Below are 23,795 nucleotides of genomic sequence, written 5' to 3' on the forward strand. Positions count from 1 at the left end.
GTGGCCCCCGAGCCTCTAGTTGCCTATGTCTGATATAGCACATGGTCAATGACTGGGGCCCTGATTTCATCAGAAACCACAACTCTTGGCTTCGTCCGAATAGTCCCTCCTAAGGAAAAGTGTTAGGAAAAGGTGATCGGGTTTTTTTTTTTGTTTTTTTTTGACGATCAAAGACGCACTTCGAATCGATGACGTAATCCGACGGCCGCGCCTCCTTTTATCATGGCCACCACACTTCCGGTGGTTAAGGAACAGTCGATAGGAAAGGAGATAGGAGGGAATATTCGGACGCAGCGCCTCCTTTGATTCTAATGAGGCCAAACACAGATCATCCGAATCAGTTTTCAGCTTACATTCAGCTATGTTTGAAATGACAATATTCTTGTATTTATTCTTTTTTTGCCAACATTTCACAATGCTTTTATTGTTATTATACATTTGTGCAACGAAATTATTTGGCTTCATCTTCAAGTGCATAGGGCTAAAGAGAAAAACAGCAGAAGAATATGATAAAGGAAGTATAATCAAGGTAAGATGGGCTATGTATGGTAGGAGTTATTTACAGGTAGCAGCATAGTAAATTATGAATAGAGATTGCAAAAATATAAAATGTTTGCACAGTATGAAATAACCTATATAATTTTCAATAGATAATCAAATACATTTAGTCAGTGAGTGTCTTTTTTTCCTGTGTTTATCAGGGTGTCCAGAATAATTCACCCCAACAAGGGTTGGGGTAAATTATAATTGTAATTGCATAAATGGTAATTAATTACAATTATGATGTAGGATTTATTTTACTCATAAAAACAGAAACTTTGCTCAAAAAACTAAAACTTATCTCATAGAAACAGAAACTTTTTTTTTTTTATTATTCAAGTGAATGCAATAAGCTTCGTCGATTAGGAATTTAATTTGTACTTTAGTAATTGAGAATATAATTGTAATTGATTCCAAGGGAAAAATAATGACAATTTTAATTTTAATTGTAATTGGAAAAAAAAAATGCTGGTCGCCGTAATCGTAATTGAGTTGGATAATTAAAGACGTAATTATAATTCTAAAATGTAATTGACCCCAAACCTGGTTCAGACTTGTTGATAAAATATATCTATATTTTTTAATCTGGTTTCCAAATTAACATTAAATCAAGTTTCTGTATGGAGTTAGACGTGTTTATTCGTTTTGAACTATAATCCTCACACAGATAGAGTTCTTTGTGTGTAGACGATCTTGGTCACGGTTCTTAAATTGACCAATCAGCGCGCAGCAGGGCGTGTGTTTCCGGTTATCTCGGTGCGGTCACAGCGCAGAGTGGGCGTTCAATCCGTTTCCCTTCCACACATACAACCCACCCTGAGCCGCTACGGGACCCCGACCTTTACACAAGTTTAGTCTATTCAAACCCTGTCATTTACTGGCCGGCGGCTTGACGAAGATGACGGAAAGCTCGGTGAACAAACTGCTGAACGGAGACTCCTGCCGCCGAACTTCAAATGGCTTAAAAACGAGTAAAAATGGCTTCGTGAAGAACCACTGCCTCCTCCAGCAGCCTCACAAGTACCGCCGCCCCAGGGACAAGGTAAGGCCCGGGTCGCCTGGGGAAGGGCTGTCAACAAACAAACAAACAGCTCCGGCTCCGCACTGTGACACAATGTTCGCATTCATTTTCCATGACAGCTGTGAGCAGCAGCCACACGGAAGCTGTGAGGCGTTCACTGACACCTGAGGAAACGCTCACTTTACCGTCACAGTAGTGTGAATTATAGCCTGTGGATGAGCTCATGTGTCCTCCACAGTGTGCTCCATGAGCTTCACGCCTTTTAATATCTCTATTACACGTTTATCTCCGCTTAAACCCTCCAATGTAACGCACCGTGCTGCGTTCAGGGACACATGGAAATCCTTAAAATGATGTTTCAATTCTACTGCCTCGAGCTTTCTTTTTTTGCTGGACGTCACCTGATCAGGATGAATGATTGTTATGGTGACTATTCTGCTGTAACTTTACACCCCGTGTGCGCGTGCGCGTGTGTGTTTACACAGTCTCTAGGAGGAGAAATACCAGGATAGTGTTTTTTTTTTTTTTTTTTTTTTGTGTACACAGACAGAACTTGTGTGTCTATTATCCTGAAGCAAGGAGAGGAATGTCTGAACATGAAGGGTGTGGTCCCTCCAGGGCTTAAATAAGAACGATAGAAACCTGTTGCGAATGTGTGTACTTCTTATCTATAATGTTTGTCTTTATTTACATTTTCTCTGTCAAAGATAAAACCAGAGGTGTAAAGAGTATTGATATATCCTACTGTTACTAGGGCTGGGATAAACGATTATTTAAAAAAAAAACAAAAAACCATTAATCTAGCGATTATTTTTTTTCTATGCATCGATTAATCTAACGATTCATGTTTCCAGTTTGATTCGATTATCTCCCCATTAATTGACTAAAAGTTATTTATACATGTTGATTTACAAATCTAAAATGGAAAAAAAAAACAAAAACAAAGATGAATTACTTAACATTGCAATATATGTTTATTGCTTTTCAACTCAAAATTCCAAAATAAAGTTCAAGGAAGAATATAAACGTACAAAATAATGCATTCGGAGTCAGTGGTAGCATTCGTTAGAACATAAAAAGTTAGTGGGAACCAGTGTAGCGTAGAATAAACCTACAGTAGACAATGGGCATGCGCACCTGTCACAATTATTTATCATTTTACTTTAAAAAAAACAAAAAAACAATGTGTACAGTTTACAGTGCAACATTAATAAGAATTATACTACAAAAAAAAAAAAAAAACCCAAGAATTTAAAATGTTCCAAAGGCTAATAAAATAAAAAATAAAAATATAGAGTACAAAGCCCATATTTTAAATGTAAATATTGCAGACGATCAAATGTATTTAATCCTGGCAACCAAAATAGTGATCACAATTAATATGTGCAGCTCTATCTATTATTTTAAATAAATTAATACCAATAAGTTAAATTCTTGTTTTTCTTTTTTTGCTTACAAACGGCATAAAATATTTCCCAATCAAGCAAGTTAAATTTATCATTTCTGGTTTTTTATCATCCTATGATTTCACTAGATTTCTTTACTTTTTATGCACGGTTCTAGAAAGGAAAGTAGTTTAACAAGGTCTGATGTGGTTCACTGACACCTAGTTACCAGGTGTTTACGTGATATGCAAATATTAGAGCAATTAAATAGTTTTTTTGTTAAAAAAAATGATTAAATAAATCGATTTGGGCATTTTATTAATATCAATACAGTAACTGCGTGGTAATATATTGCCAAATCAGTTTTTTTTTCTTGCACCCTTAGTTGATTTACTAAACTGAATTCAAAATTTGTGGTTGCTGTGTGTGTGTATTTTTGTGTTTTGTAGTATAGCAAGCATTATTGTCTATGACATTTGTCCTTTTCTAGTCCTTTATTCTATTGCCAGGTTGTACACAAAGGTGCAACAAAATATAAGTCTCTAAAACACCTACATTACCGTGAATAAGACAATCTGATGCTGTATACCTTTACTAAAAGTCATTGTTACAGATAAAAGTGGGTGGAACAATGGCATCCTCCATAACAAAAATGAGCATGGCTTACTTTGCAACTGATCATCCTCCTGATTTCCATCTCATCAGTGTCACGTGTTGTTGCCAGAGAAACCAAAAGAATGCTTGGGAATTTTCTAGTAATTTCCTGAACTTTTAGTGTTTCCTTATATGACCCCGCATGTCACATCGCTATTTAAAGTGTTTTAGTGTGAAAGTCTAAGTATAGTCACTGGTCAATAATACATTTTATCCACAGTTTGAGAACAACGTTGTAATAAATTAGTAGAAATAATACAAAAGTATCTGTTGGAGTCCACAATACGGTGCGCAAAGTGCTAAATAGAGTTCTGTGTAAAATCATTCCCCGATGAATAGTGATGTTATTAACTCGTAATTAATATAGAGCAGACGTGGGCAACTGGCGGGCCAAGGGCCACATGCGGCCCTCGGTCTAATTTTATTTGTCTTCTAAAGTAAACGTACGAAATGAGAGAAAAATACTCAGAACACTAGCAAGAATACATTTACAACAATACAAAGAATTGCAAAAAAATACAGTAAAAAAAAAAAGAAAAACAGAAAATACTTCAAAAACACACAACTACGGCAAAAATGAACAAACTGACAACAGCAATATACAAAATTACAGAAAAGACAACAAAAGTACACAAAAAGACAAGAAAAACACAAAAAAATAACCTCCCAAACCCATAGTACTAACAAGCAAAACAACAGAAATGCACAAATTACTCTAAAAAACACAAAATGACAACATAAATACATAATGTGACACTAAAAAACATAAGTTTTACAAGAAAAAACAAAAGGACAACAGAAATGCACAAAATGCAATCAATACAAGCAAGACAACATCAAACATACACAGAATGGAAAAACACACCAAATTACTATAAAAACTTTATTTCCTGTGTTGACACCCACATTGGTCAATATTCTAAATGCTGACATGAATGATGATAATGTGGCCCTTTGATCAGACACAGTTTTGTGGCCCCCCGCTGTGATATTGTGAAGTTGCCCACTTCTGACATCGAGGCATGCACTAAAGCATCTGTCAGGGCAACCACTGTTTCCTTGTCTCTGTGTGTCATCCACACCGTGTTCTTCCCTATTGTGTTTACATTGTAACACGATCGGCTCTTATTGAGCTGCAGAGCAAGCATGTGAACTGTGCTATCCTCAGACTTGCTCCTTTTTTATCCAAACACAAGGAAAGTAAGCAAATACGATGTCAGGCAATTTGCATTTCCATGCTGCGGCTGGGAAAGGTGTGCGCAGCTCTTTGAATGTTTGATGTCCGTTGTATAATAAAGCCAATGATCGCTGAAGCTTTCGTCTTTTAGCGGGAGGAACCGGTTTGACCGGCCATAGTCTTTAAACACACACACACAAACATACACACTTCAGTGCTCTCTGCGTTTCCCAGCTCAGAGGAATGTCTTGCAGAAGCATGACCGGTCACATGAGGTGTGCTTTGCTAAGCTGCAGGGCACAGTCCAAGGTTTAACTATCGTTCAAGGTCACTGGTAAAGAATCACACGGTCAGGGTTGAAATGGCAAAGATTGATATTAAAAAAAAAAAAAATCAGGTTTTTTAATCTGTGACTACTGTTATATGTTTTCCCTTAAGTCATCAATCAATGTTGCCTTTTACAAAACTCAGTCAATTAGAACCTAGAGCAGGGGTTACCAACCTTTCTGAAACTGAGAGCTACTTCAAAAGTACTGAATTCCTGAGTTTGAAGCCATTGGTGACTCCTATAAGAACAGACCTGAGGGCACCGTGTTGGTGACTACTGACATAGAGTGATGACCATTTCCTCACATGGCCTACAGGACTGTGTTCTTAGCTAAGCTTCCATTCTGGTCTGCTTTCTTTCATGGTTTTCTCAGCGGTGTTCTTGCTGATTTAATAGTAAACACAGTTGAAGCATGGATAAACCATTACCCTTTAAAGGAGAAGGCACCAGTGCAACGACCAAATGCTCCCCCACAAAGTCTCTGCCTCAGGCTCACAAAATACACACTAGGAGGAGGTTGTTTTTCCCATTTCACATTTTGATTTCTTTCACTGTGTTTTATTCTCTTCTCCCAGAACCCAAATGTCCCCCATAATCCCAGTTTGTACAAGAAGCCCTTTGTGGAATCTTTCGAGGAGACTCCACTGATGGTGGCAGTGCTCACATACATGGGCTACGGCATCCTAACCATCTTTGGCTACCTCAGAGACTTCCTCCGTCAGTGGAACATCGAAAAGCGCCACATTGCTCGTGAGAGAGACGAACAGAAGGTAAAGCGTCATCATGTCAAACTTAGGAATGGCAGGAATTCCATCTTTCTCTCTTTCTACATTTAAGTTCAGTCGCCTATTAAATATCTTTTTTTTTTTTTTTATTGCACTTGGATGCCACAATATTTGTCATAATAATACACTTTTTTGTTATACAGGACTTTGTTCCCCTCTATCAAGACTTTGAGAACTTTTACAACAGGAACTTGTACATAAGAATCCGAGACAACTGGAACCGGCCTGTCTGTAGCGTTCCCGGGCCCAAGATGGACCTGATCGAGAGGAGCACCCCCAACTACAACTGGACCTTTGAGTATGTTGCATGCAGTTGATTCCTCTGGCTGTTTACGCACACGTTTTCTGTAGATACAAGTAGGGCTGGTTAACAGTAACTGTAAATAATGCGATTTAAAGGTAAAGTGTAAAAATTAGAGTTGAAAGTGTTTCTGAAATGGTTATATAGTCCCTTAGCAAAGCTAAATTGATTAAAAAAAAAAAAAAAAACAAGAAAACCACAGTTAGATTGGTTGCTAAAATTGACCTAACCCAGACCTTCTTCTAAACAAGCCACTCTACAGAACTCACTCACTCCCTCACTCACACATGCTGTCCCCTATAGGCGAAAAAGCCAAAAGTGGCACATATTGTGCAGCTGTTTAAGTATATTAAACCTAACCCAGAATTGTCTTTCTGGTAAGATTGTATTGAGGTATAAATATCAAGATCTATATCATGTATCTCGATTTTGAGAACAAATATTGAGACACGAGTTTTGGTCCTTATTACCTAGCTCTAGTCATGAACCCCTTCCATTTCACCGATTGGAAACAAACCATGTCTTTGCACAAGTGTATTGTAATGGTTTCCGTAATATCAGGCCAACGTTCACTCTTTTTATAGGTTGTACTCTTCAGAAAGTGTGTTCAATAGTGGTCTATGGTTGACTTGAAGGCCACACTTGTTTCCTCCATCCTGTGGTCGTACACCGACTGCAGAACAAGCTGCTTATTTTGGCTTGATCAAGTGATGTTACTCAAACAGAGAACAATAGTCAGCAACAGTAGGTATGAGAAAAACTGACCCATTTATTATTAACCAGTCGGTTACATACATTTTAACCTTCAACATAATATCTACAGTATTCTACTATTGAAATTTTTTTTACATAATATACTGTATATCAGAGATTTTAGACATGTACGATAAAATGTAATTTGAATTAGGAAATGACATATGAATCAATGTGTCAGCAAACAGCGTCAACATAAATATGCCAGAGTTGGCACAAAAGCTAAACGTGATATAACATACAATTGAACATTAACATTTAACATACAGTTAAGCAACATCACACAATGAGAGAAACATTTAACCTGACTGACAACAGAAAACATGATGCCACATACTGTATACTATTTATTTGCAATAAAAAAAAAAACAATAGTCAGGAGTTAAAAGAGCCCATGAAAAAAGTACATTACTATCTATGGGTGCATGACTGGTTTGTTTTCAACACTTTTTTGGGAACTGCTTTGAAGGTTGGGTAAAATTTATTTATCAGCGATGTGACATTTATTTATGAATCAATAGCTTCTACCGCACCCTTAGATACAAGGCATTGCACATGAGTGTCAATACTCCCTGGAAGGTGTGTGTGTGTGTGTGTGTGTGTGTGCGTGCTCTGTGAGTCACTGACCTTGTATTTCTGATAGGAGGAGATACGTCATAATTGATTATTGAAAACTCGAGTATCTGTCACAAGGTTATGTGTGTGTAAATGGTTGAATACCTTTAACACACTTTCAGTGAGATAAAGCGAAAGCATGGCTGTAGAGGAAATTCCCTCGATTCCTGTGTGACCCCAGAAAGATAAAAACGCACTGATTCTGCGCAGCTGTGTTGGAATTTGTGAAATGTGCGATGCACTTCAACCTACATGAGGGTTGTTTGTTTAATTACAAGAATGCTGATTCATGATGGTTGGTAAGAGTAGACATCTATGACCATCAGACCATAAGTACAACTCATTCCAACATTCAGTGGGAACACATATCACCAGGGTTGGGGTCAATTACATTTTTCAGTTACAATTACGATTTCAATTACCCATGTTCAATTACAATTGAATTACGATTACAGTGACCAGCATTTTTTCCAAATACAAATATTTTTTTATCCTCAGAAAGTCAATTACATTACTAAAGTTAAATTACAATTAATCACAATCACTGAGCCTGAAATGCATAACATGAATAATAATAAAAGTTAACTTTCCTCTCGTGTTTGCTTTCTGTTAGCATCTCTTATAATAATGATAAATAATACTAATAAACAAATATCTATCATCTAATTTCTTTCCTATCTATTGTTTACCTTGTTAGGCTTTCTAATCAATGAAATCATAGGTTTTAATATTTTTGGTGTGGGCGTCTGAGCCACTCAATTTATAAGTTTTTTTTAAATGGTAAAATGTGGGAAAGCTTGATGTGAAACATATTTTAATAGTTAACAACATATATGTAGAACTGTACATAGAACTGCAACATGGTTCCCAAGTTTTGCGTTAAACTATAATTGCCAATTTGTATAGAATTTTCATGGCAACGACAATTACAAACTCAAATATCTAAATTCAATCACAATTTAAATGCAACAGCAATAGATTTTTAAAATTATAATTACGAAGTATTTGTAATTAATCATCAATCACAATTATAATTGACCCCAACCCTGCTTATTACTGAAACTCTAAAGCTTTAGACTCTTTGCTCTCTCTGTGTTAGCAAACTGGCTAAACTCCAACCGAGTTTTCAATCAACAATCAGTAATAGCCTATATAAAGGGACAGATGTGTAAAATAATAATATATAACCATTAGTTTTGCTGCTTCTCACAGATACACTGGCAGAGTGTTGAAGGACGTCCTCAACTTGGGTTCTTATAACTACCTCGGCTTTGCTGAGAACAAAGGACCGTGTGCGGACGCTGCGATCGAGGCCACACAAGCGTACGGCGTCGGCGTCGGCAGCACTCGCTGTGAGATGGGTAAGGATTGCTGCGCAAATATAAAATGATTGTTAAAATCTCTCTTTTTATGTCTTACGCTAAGAAAAACTTCACTTTAACCACTTTTCATTCTGCAGAAAAGAGCAATCAGACATTGTTCATTATGGTGATTTTGGGGTTCACACAAATGACCTGTTTTTTGGAGATTATAACTTATAATGAAATCTAAAAGTTTGCGGTGTTTGTACAATAAAGAAAAACTTATTATTATTATTATTGCATTGATTGTTTATTCACAATATAGTTTTCAAATTGTTAGTAAATTGAAACTTTCTTAATGTTTAAGTTAGGAAATCTAGAAAAAATTGAAGAGGTGGGATTATTTAACACCATTTTGTTACCAATTTTTGTGTAATTCAAAGGAATTTTATGCAATTAAAATGGCAGGATTTGTGAAAAAATGTAGTTATTTGCAATTAAAATGACCTGCAATCCTGGGATATTAACAAAGGAAAAATCATTATCATTAAGTTGGTGAATTTGAGATTTCTATAACTGGATTATTTGGTAATTTACACAATAATTAATGTTTTTCTTTGTCATTTTGACTTTATTCTGTGGGCTGAATTTGATGCTCTAAAGGGCCAGATTTTGCTCTCGTAAGATGCATGATACTGTTTTGTTGTTATTTCTTGATGTTAAATGATTTTATTTTTAAACTTTTTTTAATGAGAAAAGCACTCATTAGTGGAGCACAGTAGTAGCATTCCTTTGGCTTAATATTTGCTTGGACAAGCTCCACCTCCACAAGTCAGTTGTTGATAAAAAACTAGTATAAAATAATGGAGACGTTCGTGGTCATCAGTCAAATATCTTATCAAACGTTTAACTCTAATGTAAACGACAGATTCTCTTGCTTTCAGGAAACTTGGACATCCATGAGGAATTGGAGCAGTTGGTTGCCAGGTTTCTCGGCGTCGAGTCATCCATGGCCTTTGGCATGGGCTTTGCAACCAACTCCATGAACATTCCTGCTCTCACAGGGAAGGTGAGGAATGTCTCTCACTTCCTCTTGTTTTTTGTTTAGTTTTCCTCTTTATCGTCGCATACGTCTTCCTTTTTTTGCACTTAAACCCTGACACTGTACCTACACTGTAGTCCCAGTCGTTTATTGTTGAACTAATGCACCTCTTCCTGTTTTAAGTACAAATAAGTTTTTTTTTTTTCCGATGTTGGGTCAGATGCAAAGAAGTCAGGATGTTCTTCACTGAGCTGTTTTCCGGGAACAAATGTTAAAAACAAACTGGTTACTTGACATTTGGCTCATTTCATTGACTGTTTGTCCTTCTGGCTCTCAGCCTGTTGCACAAGCTGTGTGTAGAAATGGGTGCTGACAGGCACGAGAAACAATGACTGTTATTATGACCGAGGAAAGACAGAAAAGTGTTACCTGAGTGTAAAGGGTTCCCATGGATCCTTAAAAAGGCTTAAAAGGCATAAGTTTTCACATTAAATCAATATTTTAAATTTGAACACAAAAGTATGAATTTGATGATGTAATTAGTCTTGCATTTCAAAAATAAATGTTTTTTTTAATGTATAAACATGGGAAAAATGCCTGTCCAACATAGATTTTTCTTTTTTTTGTGTTTTATAGATTTATGGCTATTTTTGTAGTCATATCGTTTTTTGGACTGATTTTTATTATTTTAGTCTGCCACTTGTGTGTTAATATTTCAAATTTCTTTGATATTTTTTCAGGGTTGTCTTATCCTGAGTGATGAGCTGAATCACGCCTCTCTGGTTCTGGGTGCTCGCCTGTCCAGCTCCACCATCCGAGTATTCAAACACAACAGTGAGTACCAGTAACTTCCATTTCCAAAGACCACGTTGAGAGAGAAGGAAAAAAAAAATGGCATAGCAGTGAGGTTTAAATGTCAAATTCAGCGTGCTCTCACGTGACTTCAAGGCTGTGTTCAATTCTGTGCTACAAGCATATTCTGTGTTAGCTAACTATTACAGACACTTCACAAGGGTAAAGTTCAGCAACTAATTAAATAAAAACAGCCGTGCGAGTGTAGACGAACCCAAGCAGACTAAGTCAAGGACGCACACACCCCATGTATGAATACAGTTATCTATACTCACAATCTGCAGAAATAAACACGCTAGCATTTTTGCAAGGTTGGGGTCAATTACATTTTCCAAATACAATTACATCTTCAATTATCAATGTACAATTAAAACTCAATTATGATTACGTTGACCAGCATTTTTTCTAATTACAATCATTATTTTTTGCCCTGAAAGTCAATTAACATTATGTTCTCAATTGCAGTTAATCACAATTAATGAGCCTTTAATAAATAACCCTAGAAAAGTAACCTTTCTCTTGTGTTAGCTTTCTGTTAGCATCTCTTATAACAGGTCAGTATTGACCCGTGTCTTAAGTCAGCTGTAAAATACATTTAAAAAAATAATATCTATCATCAGATTTGTTTTTCATCTCTTGTTTACCTTGTTACGATTCCTTGTCAATGAAAATATTGGTATTAATATTTTTGGTGTGAATGTCTCAGCCTTGATTTTAAAAAAAAAAAAAAAAAAAAAAAAAAAAATGGTTTCAATGATCCTCAAGAGAACTGACGGGTAGTGGGAAAAGTTAAAATTAAACACATTTTAATTATTATTAACCACATACAGTATGTGTAAGCCATAGAACTATAACATAATTCCACAGTTTTGCATTTAATTACATTGTAAAAGACAGTTTTTATAGAATTTTCATATATATTTTTTTCAATTACAATTATAAATACAACATAATTGTAATGAATTACCAATTACAAGTTTACAATTATACCCTGGCATTTTGTGTAGCCTAATAGCTATCAATGTGTTTCCCGTAGACATGCAGAGCCTGGAGAAACTACTGAGAGACGCTATCGTCCACGGGCAGCCGAGAACCCACCGACCCTGGAAGAAAATCCTCATTGTGGTGGAAGGCATTTACAGGTAGGCACCAAAGAAAGTGACCAATGCAGACCTGTTATATTAGCCACAAACTCTGATTCAATTATTAATGTTTGTAAAATAACGATAATCTAGGAGCAAGACCGGTGACCTTCTTTTACCTATAATGCCTGCCTTGTTATTTGAAGGGATCTCCCCATAAAGGAAATCAATCAGCTTGATCAATACGGTCTCTGTGAAACTGCTTAGCATAATTGATGTGCTTTACTAATGCAACAGTAATGGACTTCCATCTTTGCTGGGGTGTCCCAATGCAAACACTTCATCTGATAAAATAGACAGCGCCTGCACATACACATACTATGTGAAGGTCAAACATAAGGTCAAATGCTTTTCAAAGCCACTTTAAGTCTACATTGTAGCTGTCAGTTAGTCTGTGCAAATGAATGAATACTCACCGTGAGATTAGCTGCGACGTGAATTTATATGTTGATGAAGTGGAAAAGCTGAGAATGTATAGATAGATAGTGTATAGATCAGGGATGTCAAACTCATTTTAGTTCAGAGGCCAAAAATAAAGTAGTTGATTTTAAGTGGGCCACAGATTTTAGGCAGGAAAACATGTAATTTCAACAATAATTTCCCAAAATTGCACTTTGATGTATAAATGATACATAAAGTATGTAAGTCACTGACAATATCCAATCAATAAGTGACAGATACTGTAACAGTCCCTGCTGGATTTTTCCTTTTAAATTTCATTGGTTTTTGTGACAAATTTTTATTTGATTTTGGGAAAATATGAGAAATAATTTCAGAAACATTGATTCCTTTGAAGAATTTGAGATTTTGAATGACTGCAGTCATGTGATGAAAGCGTGGGACAATTGCAATCTTCTAAATATTGTAGAGTTTCATTGAACTGAATTATTTAAGATATATAGATTATTGTCATTCATACATACACACCATAGGTACATACAGAACAACATTTTCCACACAAAGCTTGACTGTTAGGCTTTAAAAACAAAAGCATTAAAAACACAATAAAATAGTGATGTAATGATTCACTCAACTCCTGATATGATGATTTATTTTACAAAATGGGACTGTAGACAAATGACTGAAAAATATTCCTTTATTTTTGGGGGGGAAAAACTGTACTATTTTCCTTTTATTTTTCATTGTCAAAAGAATCCCTTGATAAACAATTCAAAAAAATGCAATTTAACTAAAAATAAATCTTGAATGAAATAAATAAAGGAATAATACAAATGAAGAAGAAGCCTATTAATTTAAATGCTGGTTCTGTAGTAAACAATGCAAAACTGCATAATTGTTCTTTTTCTTTTTAAAAGTGCAACTGAAAATGTGTTTTATATATGTATATTATATAGCGAGTACTGCGATTCAATTTTCAGAATATTGATGTGAACTGTGATACCTATGAATCGATTTTTAACTGCCTTACGATTAATCGTTACATCCCTACAATAAAACAGTATAAAATCACACATTTAAAACATTAAATACAGTAAACAGTATTATTTGCTAATTTACACAATCATTTATGTATTTTCTGTCTTTTTTTTTTTTGTTCTCCTGCAGACCGAATTGAATGGTCTAAAGGGCCGGATTTGGCCCCCAGGCCTTGTGTTTGACACATGTTGTATTGATGTTAGATGTAACTTTGTGCTCCCTGTGTGTTCCTATTTAAGTATGGAGGGCTCCATCGTACGCCTGCCAGAAATCATAGCACTGAAGAAGCACTATAAGGCCTACCTCTATCTGGATGAGGCTCACAGCATCGGGGCATTAGGACCCAACGGCAAAGGTGTGGTTGACTACTTCGGCCTGGATCCTAAAGACGTAGACATTATGATGGGAACGTTCACCAAGAGCTTCGGTGCTGCAGGAGGTTACATCGGAGGAAAAAAGGTGATCCAGAGGATAAAAAGAAATAGGAAATGATTCTAGTGAAGCACGTAGTAGTGCAGAGAACTTCTCCAGCGTCACATGTACCATTCACTCCTGTATTACTCAACACTGCTTACCAGTAGAGGAAAGTTCACTTCCTGTTTTAGAGGAGAAGATATGAGTTCACACACTGTCATTATGAAACTAAACACTCCTTAAAATCCTTGGGTTTGATCTGCTTACGACCACTAAATTATTCTTTATTGACTTGTAAGAATGAATTTAAACAAGATTTCCTTTTCTCTGTCAGGAGCTGATTGACTACCTGCGATGTCATTCCCATAGCGCAGTATACGCCACCTCTATGTCTCCACCTGTGGCCCAACAGATCATCACCTCCATGAAGATCATCATGGGAGAGGATGGGACCACCCTAGGTAGGTTATAAGTGTGTAATAACCTAAGATTAATCATATGATGAGATGAGCATGGGCTGCAAAGACGTTTTATGTGGTAAATCTTTATAGTGAGGTTGTAGGATCGTATACCAAAGTGAAAAGATCCGTGTTGACCTTTACAGATTTATTTAAGGTGGATTTTGTTACCTTTTGTGTTTGTGCCTTTGTAGAAACGACATTTGATTGTTGGCTATCATCTTTCAGCTGTCCCCATTAGGGGTTGCCACGGCAATAATTCTGCTTCTCTCGTGTCATTTAATGCAAACAAACCCAAGCCACCATCTTTACATCCATTAACATTCCCAGTGTTTTTTCTCCCCCTGTTTTTATTTCATATATCCACAATCTTTCCTACTGCTACAACTGAGCACGATGTCATCTGTAGATATCATTCAGTCACCAATGCAACTGGAAGTTCCCTCATTGCTGATCCTTGATGTAATGATGCAATATTACCACAAGATGGCAACATGAATCTGCTCTCGTTCTCAGATTAGTTTACCGCTAAATCTTTTTTTTCTTCTTTTCCTTCTTTGAAGCTGATTTTGTTTACCTTGTGCAGGATAAACATCACCATTTCTGTAAGAGCATTGGGCAGTTATTGATAATGTGGAATTGAAATTGATTTGAACTCAAGTTCCTACTAGGCTCTATGGGATTGTGAACCAGAGGAAAGTCACACAAGCATACAGAGAACGTATAAACTTAACCTGACACTGGGAGGGGGTCCCCAGATGCCTTCGAAAAACGAATTATATTTTTTTAACAATTTGAGCCCATTTTTCCATTTTTTACTATACCAAACTTGCCATATTTTAATACATTTTCATCACTTTTTAATGCATTTTTGTTCATTACTCCTATTTCAGCCACTTCTTTATCAAATTCCAATGCCTTTTCTGCACATTTTGTTCCACTTTCAAAGCATTTTCGGCACTTATAAACTCTTCCCACCACTTTTTCCACCTAATGTTGCATATCTTGACCCATTATTGTTGCTTTTAACCTCTTCACCATATTTCATGCTTATTTTTTGCCAGTTTAACCACATTCACAATTTGCCATGCCCATTATTTGCCAGTTTAAACTGAATGTTCCAATATTGACACTTTGAACCCTTTTTACCAGTTTTTCTGTCCGTTTTGGCAACTCTAATTTGCTACTTGTAACCTTTCTGTGGATTTTAAAATCCCATTTTACCATCTTTTCCACCATTATTGGTCACTTAACCAATTTTATTTCTGTTTTTAAAAAGAATTTACATCTTTAAGATAACTATATACTATGGCACAATAATAAACTTCCTGGATATTATTGAGATAAATAAATAAATATGCGGTTGTCACAGATTCATAGAACAATGGACCATCATTTTACTGACTTCATGGATGAGCCCCCAAAAGCTCTCCCCTTTATTCCCCCTCATAGACAGCCCTGTCTCCACATGACTGTTCATGTCTGTGTTCAACCACCTTCAAGTACAGTGGTGGTCCCCGGTCTCTGTTTTTTTATTTCGAATATAATTTGTTATAGTCAGAATTATCTGAAGCTGTTTTGACACACTGTAATGTGTGGTTCCCAAATCAAAGCAGCGTTCAGATGTAAAATAGACTTTGTTAAACTATCATCGGTGGAGGGTTCCCTACTTTTGTTCACCTCTGGCTGCACTGACAGAGTATCCAGCTTTCTGCCTTTATGGTTTTCGTGTGTGTGCGTGTGCGCGGGTGTGTGTGTGTGTGCGTTCACACTGTGGGTACAAAGCAGCATGGTGCCTCACACCAGGTCAAACACTGCTGGTCTCCCCTACACCCCCAAAGAGACGACAAAGTAGTTGTTTTCCTATCAGCGTGGCATCTTCTCAGTACTCTGCCAATTCCACCTCCTTCAAAAGGCTGATGTGAGATCAGGTTACGCTGCATCCCAGCAGCCACACACAGGAGTAAATATCTCTTCTATAGGCTTTATACTATTACCTTTTCTTCTTCTTTTTTTTTTTTTTTTTTACATTGTCATCAACTCTTTTTATGCCATAACTCTTATGAGATGGTTGACTGGCCCCATGTCCAAGCTTGACATGATCTCTGTAGGAAAGTAACAATGACAGTCTGATTGGTTACAGCCCTGTCACTGTTTGAAATTCAAGCCTTTGAAGACTTCAACGCTGAAACAAAGTTAAAGTGACAGCTGAGCCGCCTGCTAACAGTTTGTCCCTGCCCTCATGTTGCCTTAGCCTGTTTTCTATATGCAATAAATATAGAAGGAAAGATGCTTTAAAGCAGAGATGGGCAACTTCTATCATAGCGAGAGCCACACAAACTATCTGTGATTATCTGATCCGAGGGCCACATTATTAGCATTAATACAAGCTTGAAAACACACATTACATGTGTTTTTAAATGTCTTTTGTAGATTTTCTTGTCAATATGGCGTCATTGTGTGTGTTTTTGTCATAGTTTTTCTGTCCTTGTCATTTTGCATGAATTCGTGTCTTTAAAGTCCTTTTGTATATGTCATTTTCTGTGTGTAAGTGAACATTAAGTGAATGTGTCTTTATCATTTTGTGTGTTTTATGAATAACTTTTGAGGTTTTTTTATCTTTCTGTTTTTCTTGTAACTTTTTTTTTTTTTTTTAACTTTTTTTTGGTATTTTGTGCATTTTGCTGTAGTTTTCTGTGTTTCTGGAGTTTTCTGTATTATGTTATTTTTCATTTAACTTCCATCTTCACGAATTACAATTTTGTTTTGGGGGCCACACAAAATTAGACCAATGGCCATATGTGGCCCCCGGGCCGCCATTTGCCTATCTCTACTTTAAAGCTGTCATCTGGAAGAAAAAAAAAACATGATTGAAAAAAGACTCACAAAACAAGTCACTTTACTCAATATTTGAAATAGCGGTGGATTTACTACAAATAAGGAACCATGTGCACTGTCGGGACTCTTTGAAGTCGTGTTGTTTCTGCTCTGGAGTCGAGCACTGATGTCCAGATGTGCGCTGCTGCTGTTGGGTTTGCGTAGCATGTGGTTATCTGTTTGCTTAAGATGGTGATCTGTGGTGGCTCGCAGTGAAAACACGGAGCGCATCAGACAAACGCATCACATTTGATGCATGTTTAGTCTCCGGGTCTCGCACCAGAGCTTCTTTGTGTGTCCTTGACGACCTTCGCCGCAGAAGTTGCAGAGATCAGGTGCAGTGTTGGAAAAACAATTTATCTGTGCATAATGCATGCAAAGTTACAGTACACTACGCACCACAAACTCAATGAGTATATACTGTTTACTACTGTCTGCTATATGCTATATGTATTATTAGGATGATGACCATTCCCACTAAAGTATACTTCCAAGTATGTTGTTTCGAACATATGACAAAAACCTGAAACACACTGAGGCTAAATATATCAATGTTAATTTGCCACCTTTGAAACGCTTTTCAAGTGAGAAAGTGACCAAGTACAATATCAGCATTTGATCCATAAAACTCTTGAAAAGCACATTTCATTGTGTTTCTGAGAAAACTTCTGGTTCACTTCAAAACAAAAGCCCTGTTCACAAAAGTGTGAAAAACTAAAGGAAGACAAGAAGAGATTATTTTGTTTTGAAAAAGGGAAGTTTGATTTTTAGCTTGATGTGATGTGAAGATGTGAATCCTTGTTTTAATCAGAAATAAAATGGGCTAAAAGTGACCAGTAAAGGTGGTGAAATTGGATTTTAAAAACCACAGAAATTGGTTAAAAGTTGCAAATTAAGAATGGCCAAAAACCGACAGAAAAAGGGTTCATAGTGTCAATATTGGCTTAAAAGTGGCAGAAAAAAGTTGGAACAATAAGATTAAACTGGCAAATAATGGGCATGACAAATTGTGGTTAAATTGGCAAAAAATGTGCATGAAATGTGGTTAAAAGTGACAATAATTGGTCAAAATATACAACATCAGGTGAAAAAAGTAATGAAAAGGATTTCTGTGTCTTGAAAGTGGAAAAAATGTACAGAAAAGGCATTGACATTTGATGAAGTGGCAGAAAGTGGAGTAATGTAGCAAAAGTGCATTAAAAGGAGAAAAAATATTGCAAGAGAAAGTGATGAAAATGGGTTATAAAATGGCAAGTTTGGCATCTGGAGACCTCCTCCCAGTGTCTGACCCCAAGGTTGAGAACCACTGGACTAGTGTGCCCAAAGTACGTACTTCAAAAATGTCCTGCTATAGTATACATTTCTCACGTACTCAATTTTTCCATAGTATCTAACGTCAACACACTACATAATAATATTGAAGTCAGACTTGGTATGTGTAGTACTGTACATTAGAATGCAATTTCAAACAGCCAAGGTATTGAATTACATTTTGTAACTGTAGTGATTGAGGTTTTTATAACAGAAGGTGCAGCATCCAGTTTAAAGACATGTCTGTATGTTTCTCTGACTTCCCCAGGCGCCGATCGCCTCAGACAGCTCCATGAGAACACCACATATTTCCGCCGGAAGCTCCACGACATGGGCTTAATCATCTACGGCAACGAAGACTCTCCAGTTATACCCATGATGCTCTACATGCCCGCTAAGATAGGGTGAGCCGTTTCATCCTGAATTCTAGCCACATCATGAACCTATTAGCTTGTCTTGTTTTATAAACGGCCTGCGTTCTCCTCTTGGTTCCTCAGAGCCTTCGGTCGACAGATGCTGAAGAAGAACATCGGCATAGTGGGCGTCGGCTTCCCAGCAACACCCATCATTGAGTCCAGAGCGCGCTTCTGTGTTTCAGCAGCTCACACCAGAGAGATGCTCAACACAGTAAGTTAGTTTAAACACAAGTTAACTAGTAATTCCAGCAAGTTCATGTTGTATTCTTTTTTTGGAATAGTTTAAGGTTTCATTTATTCAGACAACTTTTTTCATTTCCCGAAAAAAAAAAAAAAAAGTTCTGATGACCTACGGCCGGGCCCGGGGAAAGTCTCCCCACCGAATAGCACGTACCAAGTTCCCGAGAATTCAGTCAAATTACAGCCCGATTCAACGAGCATTAACGGAAGAGTAGTCATTTGAAAAATGGGGCTTCCTGGTGCCCCTGTGGCACATACGGAGTAATGGGCCCCATTATGTGTCAATAATTAAACTGTCGCAATATTTGACTCGCAAATAAATGAGAAATCAACTTTTTTTTTTTTTGTCTTCTAAGGCTCCTTGGAGCCCAAATCTAAAATCGGGCTCCGAGCGATCGATGCGTACACATCCATAGATTATACCTACCAAATTTCAGCTCAATCTGTTCATGATTAACAGAGGAGTAGAGATTTTAACTAGTGTACACAACAAGAAGAAGAAGAAGAAAGTGAGTCCAGTAGCCCAGCCTAAAAATCTCCTGGCCACGTCCATAAAGAACTCATAATGACACATCAAAGATATTTCTGACAGTTGGCAGTCAAAATATGTCAGGAGATTAAAGTACATAAATGAAACCTTAACGTATTACAAGTAAAATAGCACCATGACATTAAGTCATGAATGCATTCTAACTCTTTTAAAAGACAAAGTTAACCTTTCTGTGGTCTCTGGAACATTTATTTTGGGGGTCGTGGGCTGAAAAGTTTGAGAACCACTGGTCTACGGGACTCCACATCCCACAATGCTATGCGTAAAACTTTTCCAAAACTGTCATTAAAAGAGTGTTAACAGCGGCGATAAAAACAAACTTTTCAGAGCGATTTCAACCTTTTTCCTTCTTTCTTTTTCTTTTTTTTTTTTTTTTTGGAGTAAATGACGTTCGATTCATTGATCTTCAGAATGATTTGGGACCTTGTTGTGATTCCACTGTGGGCGATGGTTTGACTCTAACTATTAATCAGTGGGATCAGCTTGACTGACAGCTCGTGTGTGAGCCCATTGAAAAACAAAGGCTTCCAATATGTCCTTTATAATGAAGGACGGTGGGAAGGCCAAAGCTGTCTGTTCACATTACAGCCCGGCTCAATCACACACTTTTATTTGAGCTGCAGAGGCTCTCGAAAGACACTTCATTCATCTTGCTGAGGAGTGTGTCAGCACCGTTTGTAAAAGTCCATTTAAAGGGCATCAGCCTGCCTTTGTAGAGCACTAAGAGAAGCCGCTTTTTTTTTCCCGTCCTTGGCGAAGCAAAAGCCGTTGCTCTTTGTCAGAGTATGGAATCAGAAAAAAAGGTCAGAGGGAAGGTAAATTGTTTCCAGGTGCCCTGCAGTGTGTTGCAATGCGTACGGTCTCTGGTGGAGGGAGGCGGAGGAGTTTGTGCTCAGTTGTGGTTTATACAGTGAGCCTTCTGTTCACCTTTAGCTGTACCATTCGTCTGCTTCGTCACCGCTCTGACATGTTAAAGATGTAAACCCAACACCCGGCCATTTGTTCTCCGTCATCGTTCCTCGAGCTGTCGGCCCCTGTGTGTTCTCTTCTCATTTCCATCAGTGTAATTAACTCTCCTATTATCCTTGGGGTCAATTTGACCCCATTCAACAAATAATAGTTTCCTTTTTTTTCTTTTGTCTCATATTTCATGACTTTTCCTAATTTGATTTTAATCAAAGCCTTCATGACACGTTATTTATGATAGTGACGGTGCAAAGTCAGACTTATGTATAAAACTTAAAGTAAAGTGTTACCTAATATATTTTTAATGAGCTGAACACATATTGCACGTATTAATGTTCCTCTGGGGTCAATTGGACCCCAAGCCGCTTTCGCTGTGTAAAACTTGTCTGTCTGTGACCTTACATCCCCACACCTGCAGGTGCAGACTTGATACATGACTTGGAACAGCTCTTTCACAGTAAAAGTGACGTAGAGGAGGATGTGTCTGAGACGGAGCACTTGATATTGAATAGCCCCAAATATGTTACATAAAAATAATGACATAAATATGTTTATGAGAGGAAAGGGGGGTTCCCAAATCCATCAATATGGTTCATTCTGTGAGAGTCATGAATGTGCACCCCAAATTAGAAAAGATTTGGATGAAGAATTTTCACGATACTCTAACATCTAAAACTGAAAGTTTAACCTGATGGTGGCGCTGCAGGAAATATTATCACCACAAACAATAGGGTTCATACTCTTGTGGTCATCAATGTTGAGAAGATTTGGATATAAAAATTATTGAAGATAAATGAATTCTAATGTTTCATTATCAAGTGGTTATTTATGTATTCAACAAAAACACAAAAATGTGGTTAACAATTTTCTGAGAAAAATTGGAGGGTTAATGAGTTTCTTTCTGCGTCCTCAGGCTTTGGATGCCATCAATGAAGTGGGCGACCTGCTGCAGCTGAAATACTCCAGACGTGAGCGGCCACTCCCGTCGCTGGGATGGATGTCAGACGAGAGTCTTCTCAAGGACTGAGTCTCGTCATCTTTACCAAGCCTTTCAACAACAAAACTCACTTTTATTCTTCCTTCTCGCTTCCTTTGTCTTCTCTCCCTCCTGTTGTCCTCTGAGCCAGTGTCTCCACAACCAAGCTCTTGATTTAAAGACTTTGTCCACTCCTGCGTCTCCCACAGGTCTCTTATTACTGTTACTAAGTGTGTCAGGTCCGTTATTTTAGCGCTACGCTATCGTAACTGCTTTGTTCCAGTTTTAATCCAGTGTGCACATTGAATGTGTTTTATTTGTGCAATGATGACAGCAAAGTCCTTCAAAACATGGAGTGCAGTGGGCGGAGCTCAATAGGGTGATGGTTGTAAAGTTGCACATGCTAAAATAAACAGCAACTTTTTGCAACATTTAGCAACAAACCACGTTTTTGACCAGATTCATAGCAATATTTGTAATATTTATCATGTAAAAATATGTCAATTTCAAATGTATATCTAAATGTTGAATATTAAATCTAAATGTTAAATGTAAATGTTGAATCGAAATCTAAATGTTCAATTGAAATCTAAATGCATATGAGCTAAATATTTAGTTTCACCTGTGATATTTAAATTTCACTTTTAGATTTGGATGAACATTTAGATTTAATAATTAATATTTAGATTTAACATTGAGATTCAACATTGACATATTTTTATGAGAAATGTTTTTATAAATGTGGCTTTATGTTCAATCTTGCAAAAAAGTTGCTATTTATTTTTATCTTGTAAAAATAAAATGTCAACGTTGAATCTACATTTACATCTATATCTAAATGTTAAATATTAAATCTAAATGCCACATGTAAATGTTGAATCTAAATGTTAAATCTAAATCTATTTGCATTTTCGCTAAATATTTAGTTTCACCTGTGATATTTTGATTTAGATTAACATTTAGATTTAATATTTAACATTTAGAATTTAACTTTGTTGTTCAATCTTGCTAAAAAAAAAAAAAATGCTGTTTATTTTTATCTAAAATAAAAATAAACTGTCAATGTTGAATCTACATGTTACATCTACATCTAAATGTTAATTATTAAAGCTAAATGTTAAATCTAAATGTAAAATCTATGGTCAATCTGTTTGCATATTAGCTAAATATTTAGATTTAACAATTAGATTTACATTTCAAATTTACATTTAACATTTAATTTTAGCATTTAGATTTAATATTTAACATTTAGATTCAAAGTTGACATTCGATTTTTACGAGAATTTTGTTGCTAAATGCTGCAAAAAAAGTTTATTTTAACATGTGCAACTTTACAATCGGCGCCCCATAGATCTCAGCCTTCTGGTGCCACTCTGAGGACCTAAATCTGAGGGTAGCTGTTGCAATGATGTTCACACACACACGGGGGTGGGGGGGGGGGGGGGGTGTCTATGTAAATAATATTGATCCCATAGGGGAGAACATTGCCTTAAGGTAAAACATCCCAAACCTCCAACAGAGATCCCTCATGTCAGCATGTCTTCTACATTTGTATTTATCACCTTTACTTGAACAGAGCGTATAAATTATATTGGGTTCCTTCCCAAACCAAAGGATGTATGTTGACTGTAGATGTATTTTCTACTTCCTGTTTTTTTTTTTTTTTTTTTTTTTTTTTGTCCTCGTGAAACAAAAGCTGACGTTCCAGAGGAAACACGGGGAAAGAAATTCCACAGAGAGAAAGACTTATAATTTTTTACTGCTTATTTTCTAGCAATATTTTTCAGTCTTATTTACTGTTTACACCTGCACTCAGATGGCTTGAACCTAGTGTCTTTAACATTTCTATAAGCTTAACCAGCTACGTTTGTTTTTGCTATTTGTTTTCACACAAGTGCTTTTATGTGAATCAGCAATCTGTGTGCATGGCACGCTGCAAATTAGGTCTGTATGTATGACGATAGACACACACACACACACACTCATCTGATGTACAGACGGCTTTATTTATTCATCATGTGATAATTGTCCAGCCTTGTGTTTTTTATGTTATCAGAGGCAGCTCCACTGACTTCGCCACATGTCTTAACTTCAGTGCAGCACTACTGACATGCATTCTAAGTGCACACATGACGTAGCCACTGAAACAGAAAAGAAGCTGTTTTTGTTTGTTTTTAAATCGACTTAATTTATCATCCGTGATCATTTTCTACCGCAGGCATTCCAACCCGTTCCAGTCTTTTCGTTTACTGTC

At 36.7% G+C, this 23,795-nt stretch overlaps 1 protein-coding gene across 2 annotated transcripts; it reads left to right on the plus strand.

The window, feature by feature from the left end:
* Positions 1–260: 260 nt before the first annotated feature.
* sptlc2b (serine palmitoyltransferase, long chain base subunit 2b) lies at positions 261–22,037 on the plus strand. Of its 2 annotated transcripts, none has more exons than XM_028440282.1 (12): positions 261–529; positions 5,681–5,875; positions 6,034–6,188; positions 8,772–8,920; positions 9,805–9,929; positions 10,643–10,736; positions 11,791–11,896; positions 13,573–13,792; positions 14,082–14,208; positions 18,662–18,797; positions 18,891–19,020; positions 21,479–22,037. In XM_028440282.1, the coding sequence occupies exons 1-12, from the start codon at positions 362–364 to the stop codon at positions 21,590–21,592; spliced, it is 1,719 nt and encodes a 572-aa protein (XP_028296083.1). In that variant the 5' UTR covers positions 261–361; the 3' UTR covers positions 21,593–22,037. The 2 variants fall into 2 exon arrangements, with proteins under 2 accessions (XP_028296083.1, XP_028296084.1); XM_028440283.1 differs by lacking the exon at positions 261–529 and adding an exon at positions 1,299–1,582 and having other exon boundaries at positions 21,479–21,592.
* Positions 22,038–23,795: the final 1,758 nt, after the last annotated feature.

Source organism: Gouania willdenowi, chromosome 24 (genome assembly GCF_900634775.1).
Source record: "Gouania willdenowi chromosome 24, fGouWil2.1, whole genome shotgun sequence".
Taxonomy (NCBI): Eukaryota; Metazoa; Chordata; class Actinopteri; order Blenniiformes; family Gobiesocidae; genus Gouania; species Gouania willdenowi.

What these genes read in the sequence shown, in the direction of transcription:
- sptlc2b (XM_028440282.1), top strand. Translation starts at nt 362, where the DNA reads ATGTTTGAAATGACAATATTCTTGTATTTATTCTTTTTTTGCCAACAT. An exon ending in GTGAGAGAGACGAACAGAAG is followed by an intron (nt 5,876 to 6,033) that starts GTAAAGCGTCAT and finishes TTTGTTATACAG; the next exon opens with GACTTTGTTCCCCTCTATCA. An exon ending in CAGCACTCGCTGTGAGATGG is followed by an intron (nt 8,921 to 9,804) that starts GTAAGGATTGCT and finishes TCTTGCTTTCAG; the next exon opens with GAAACTTGGACATCCATGAG.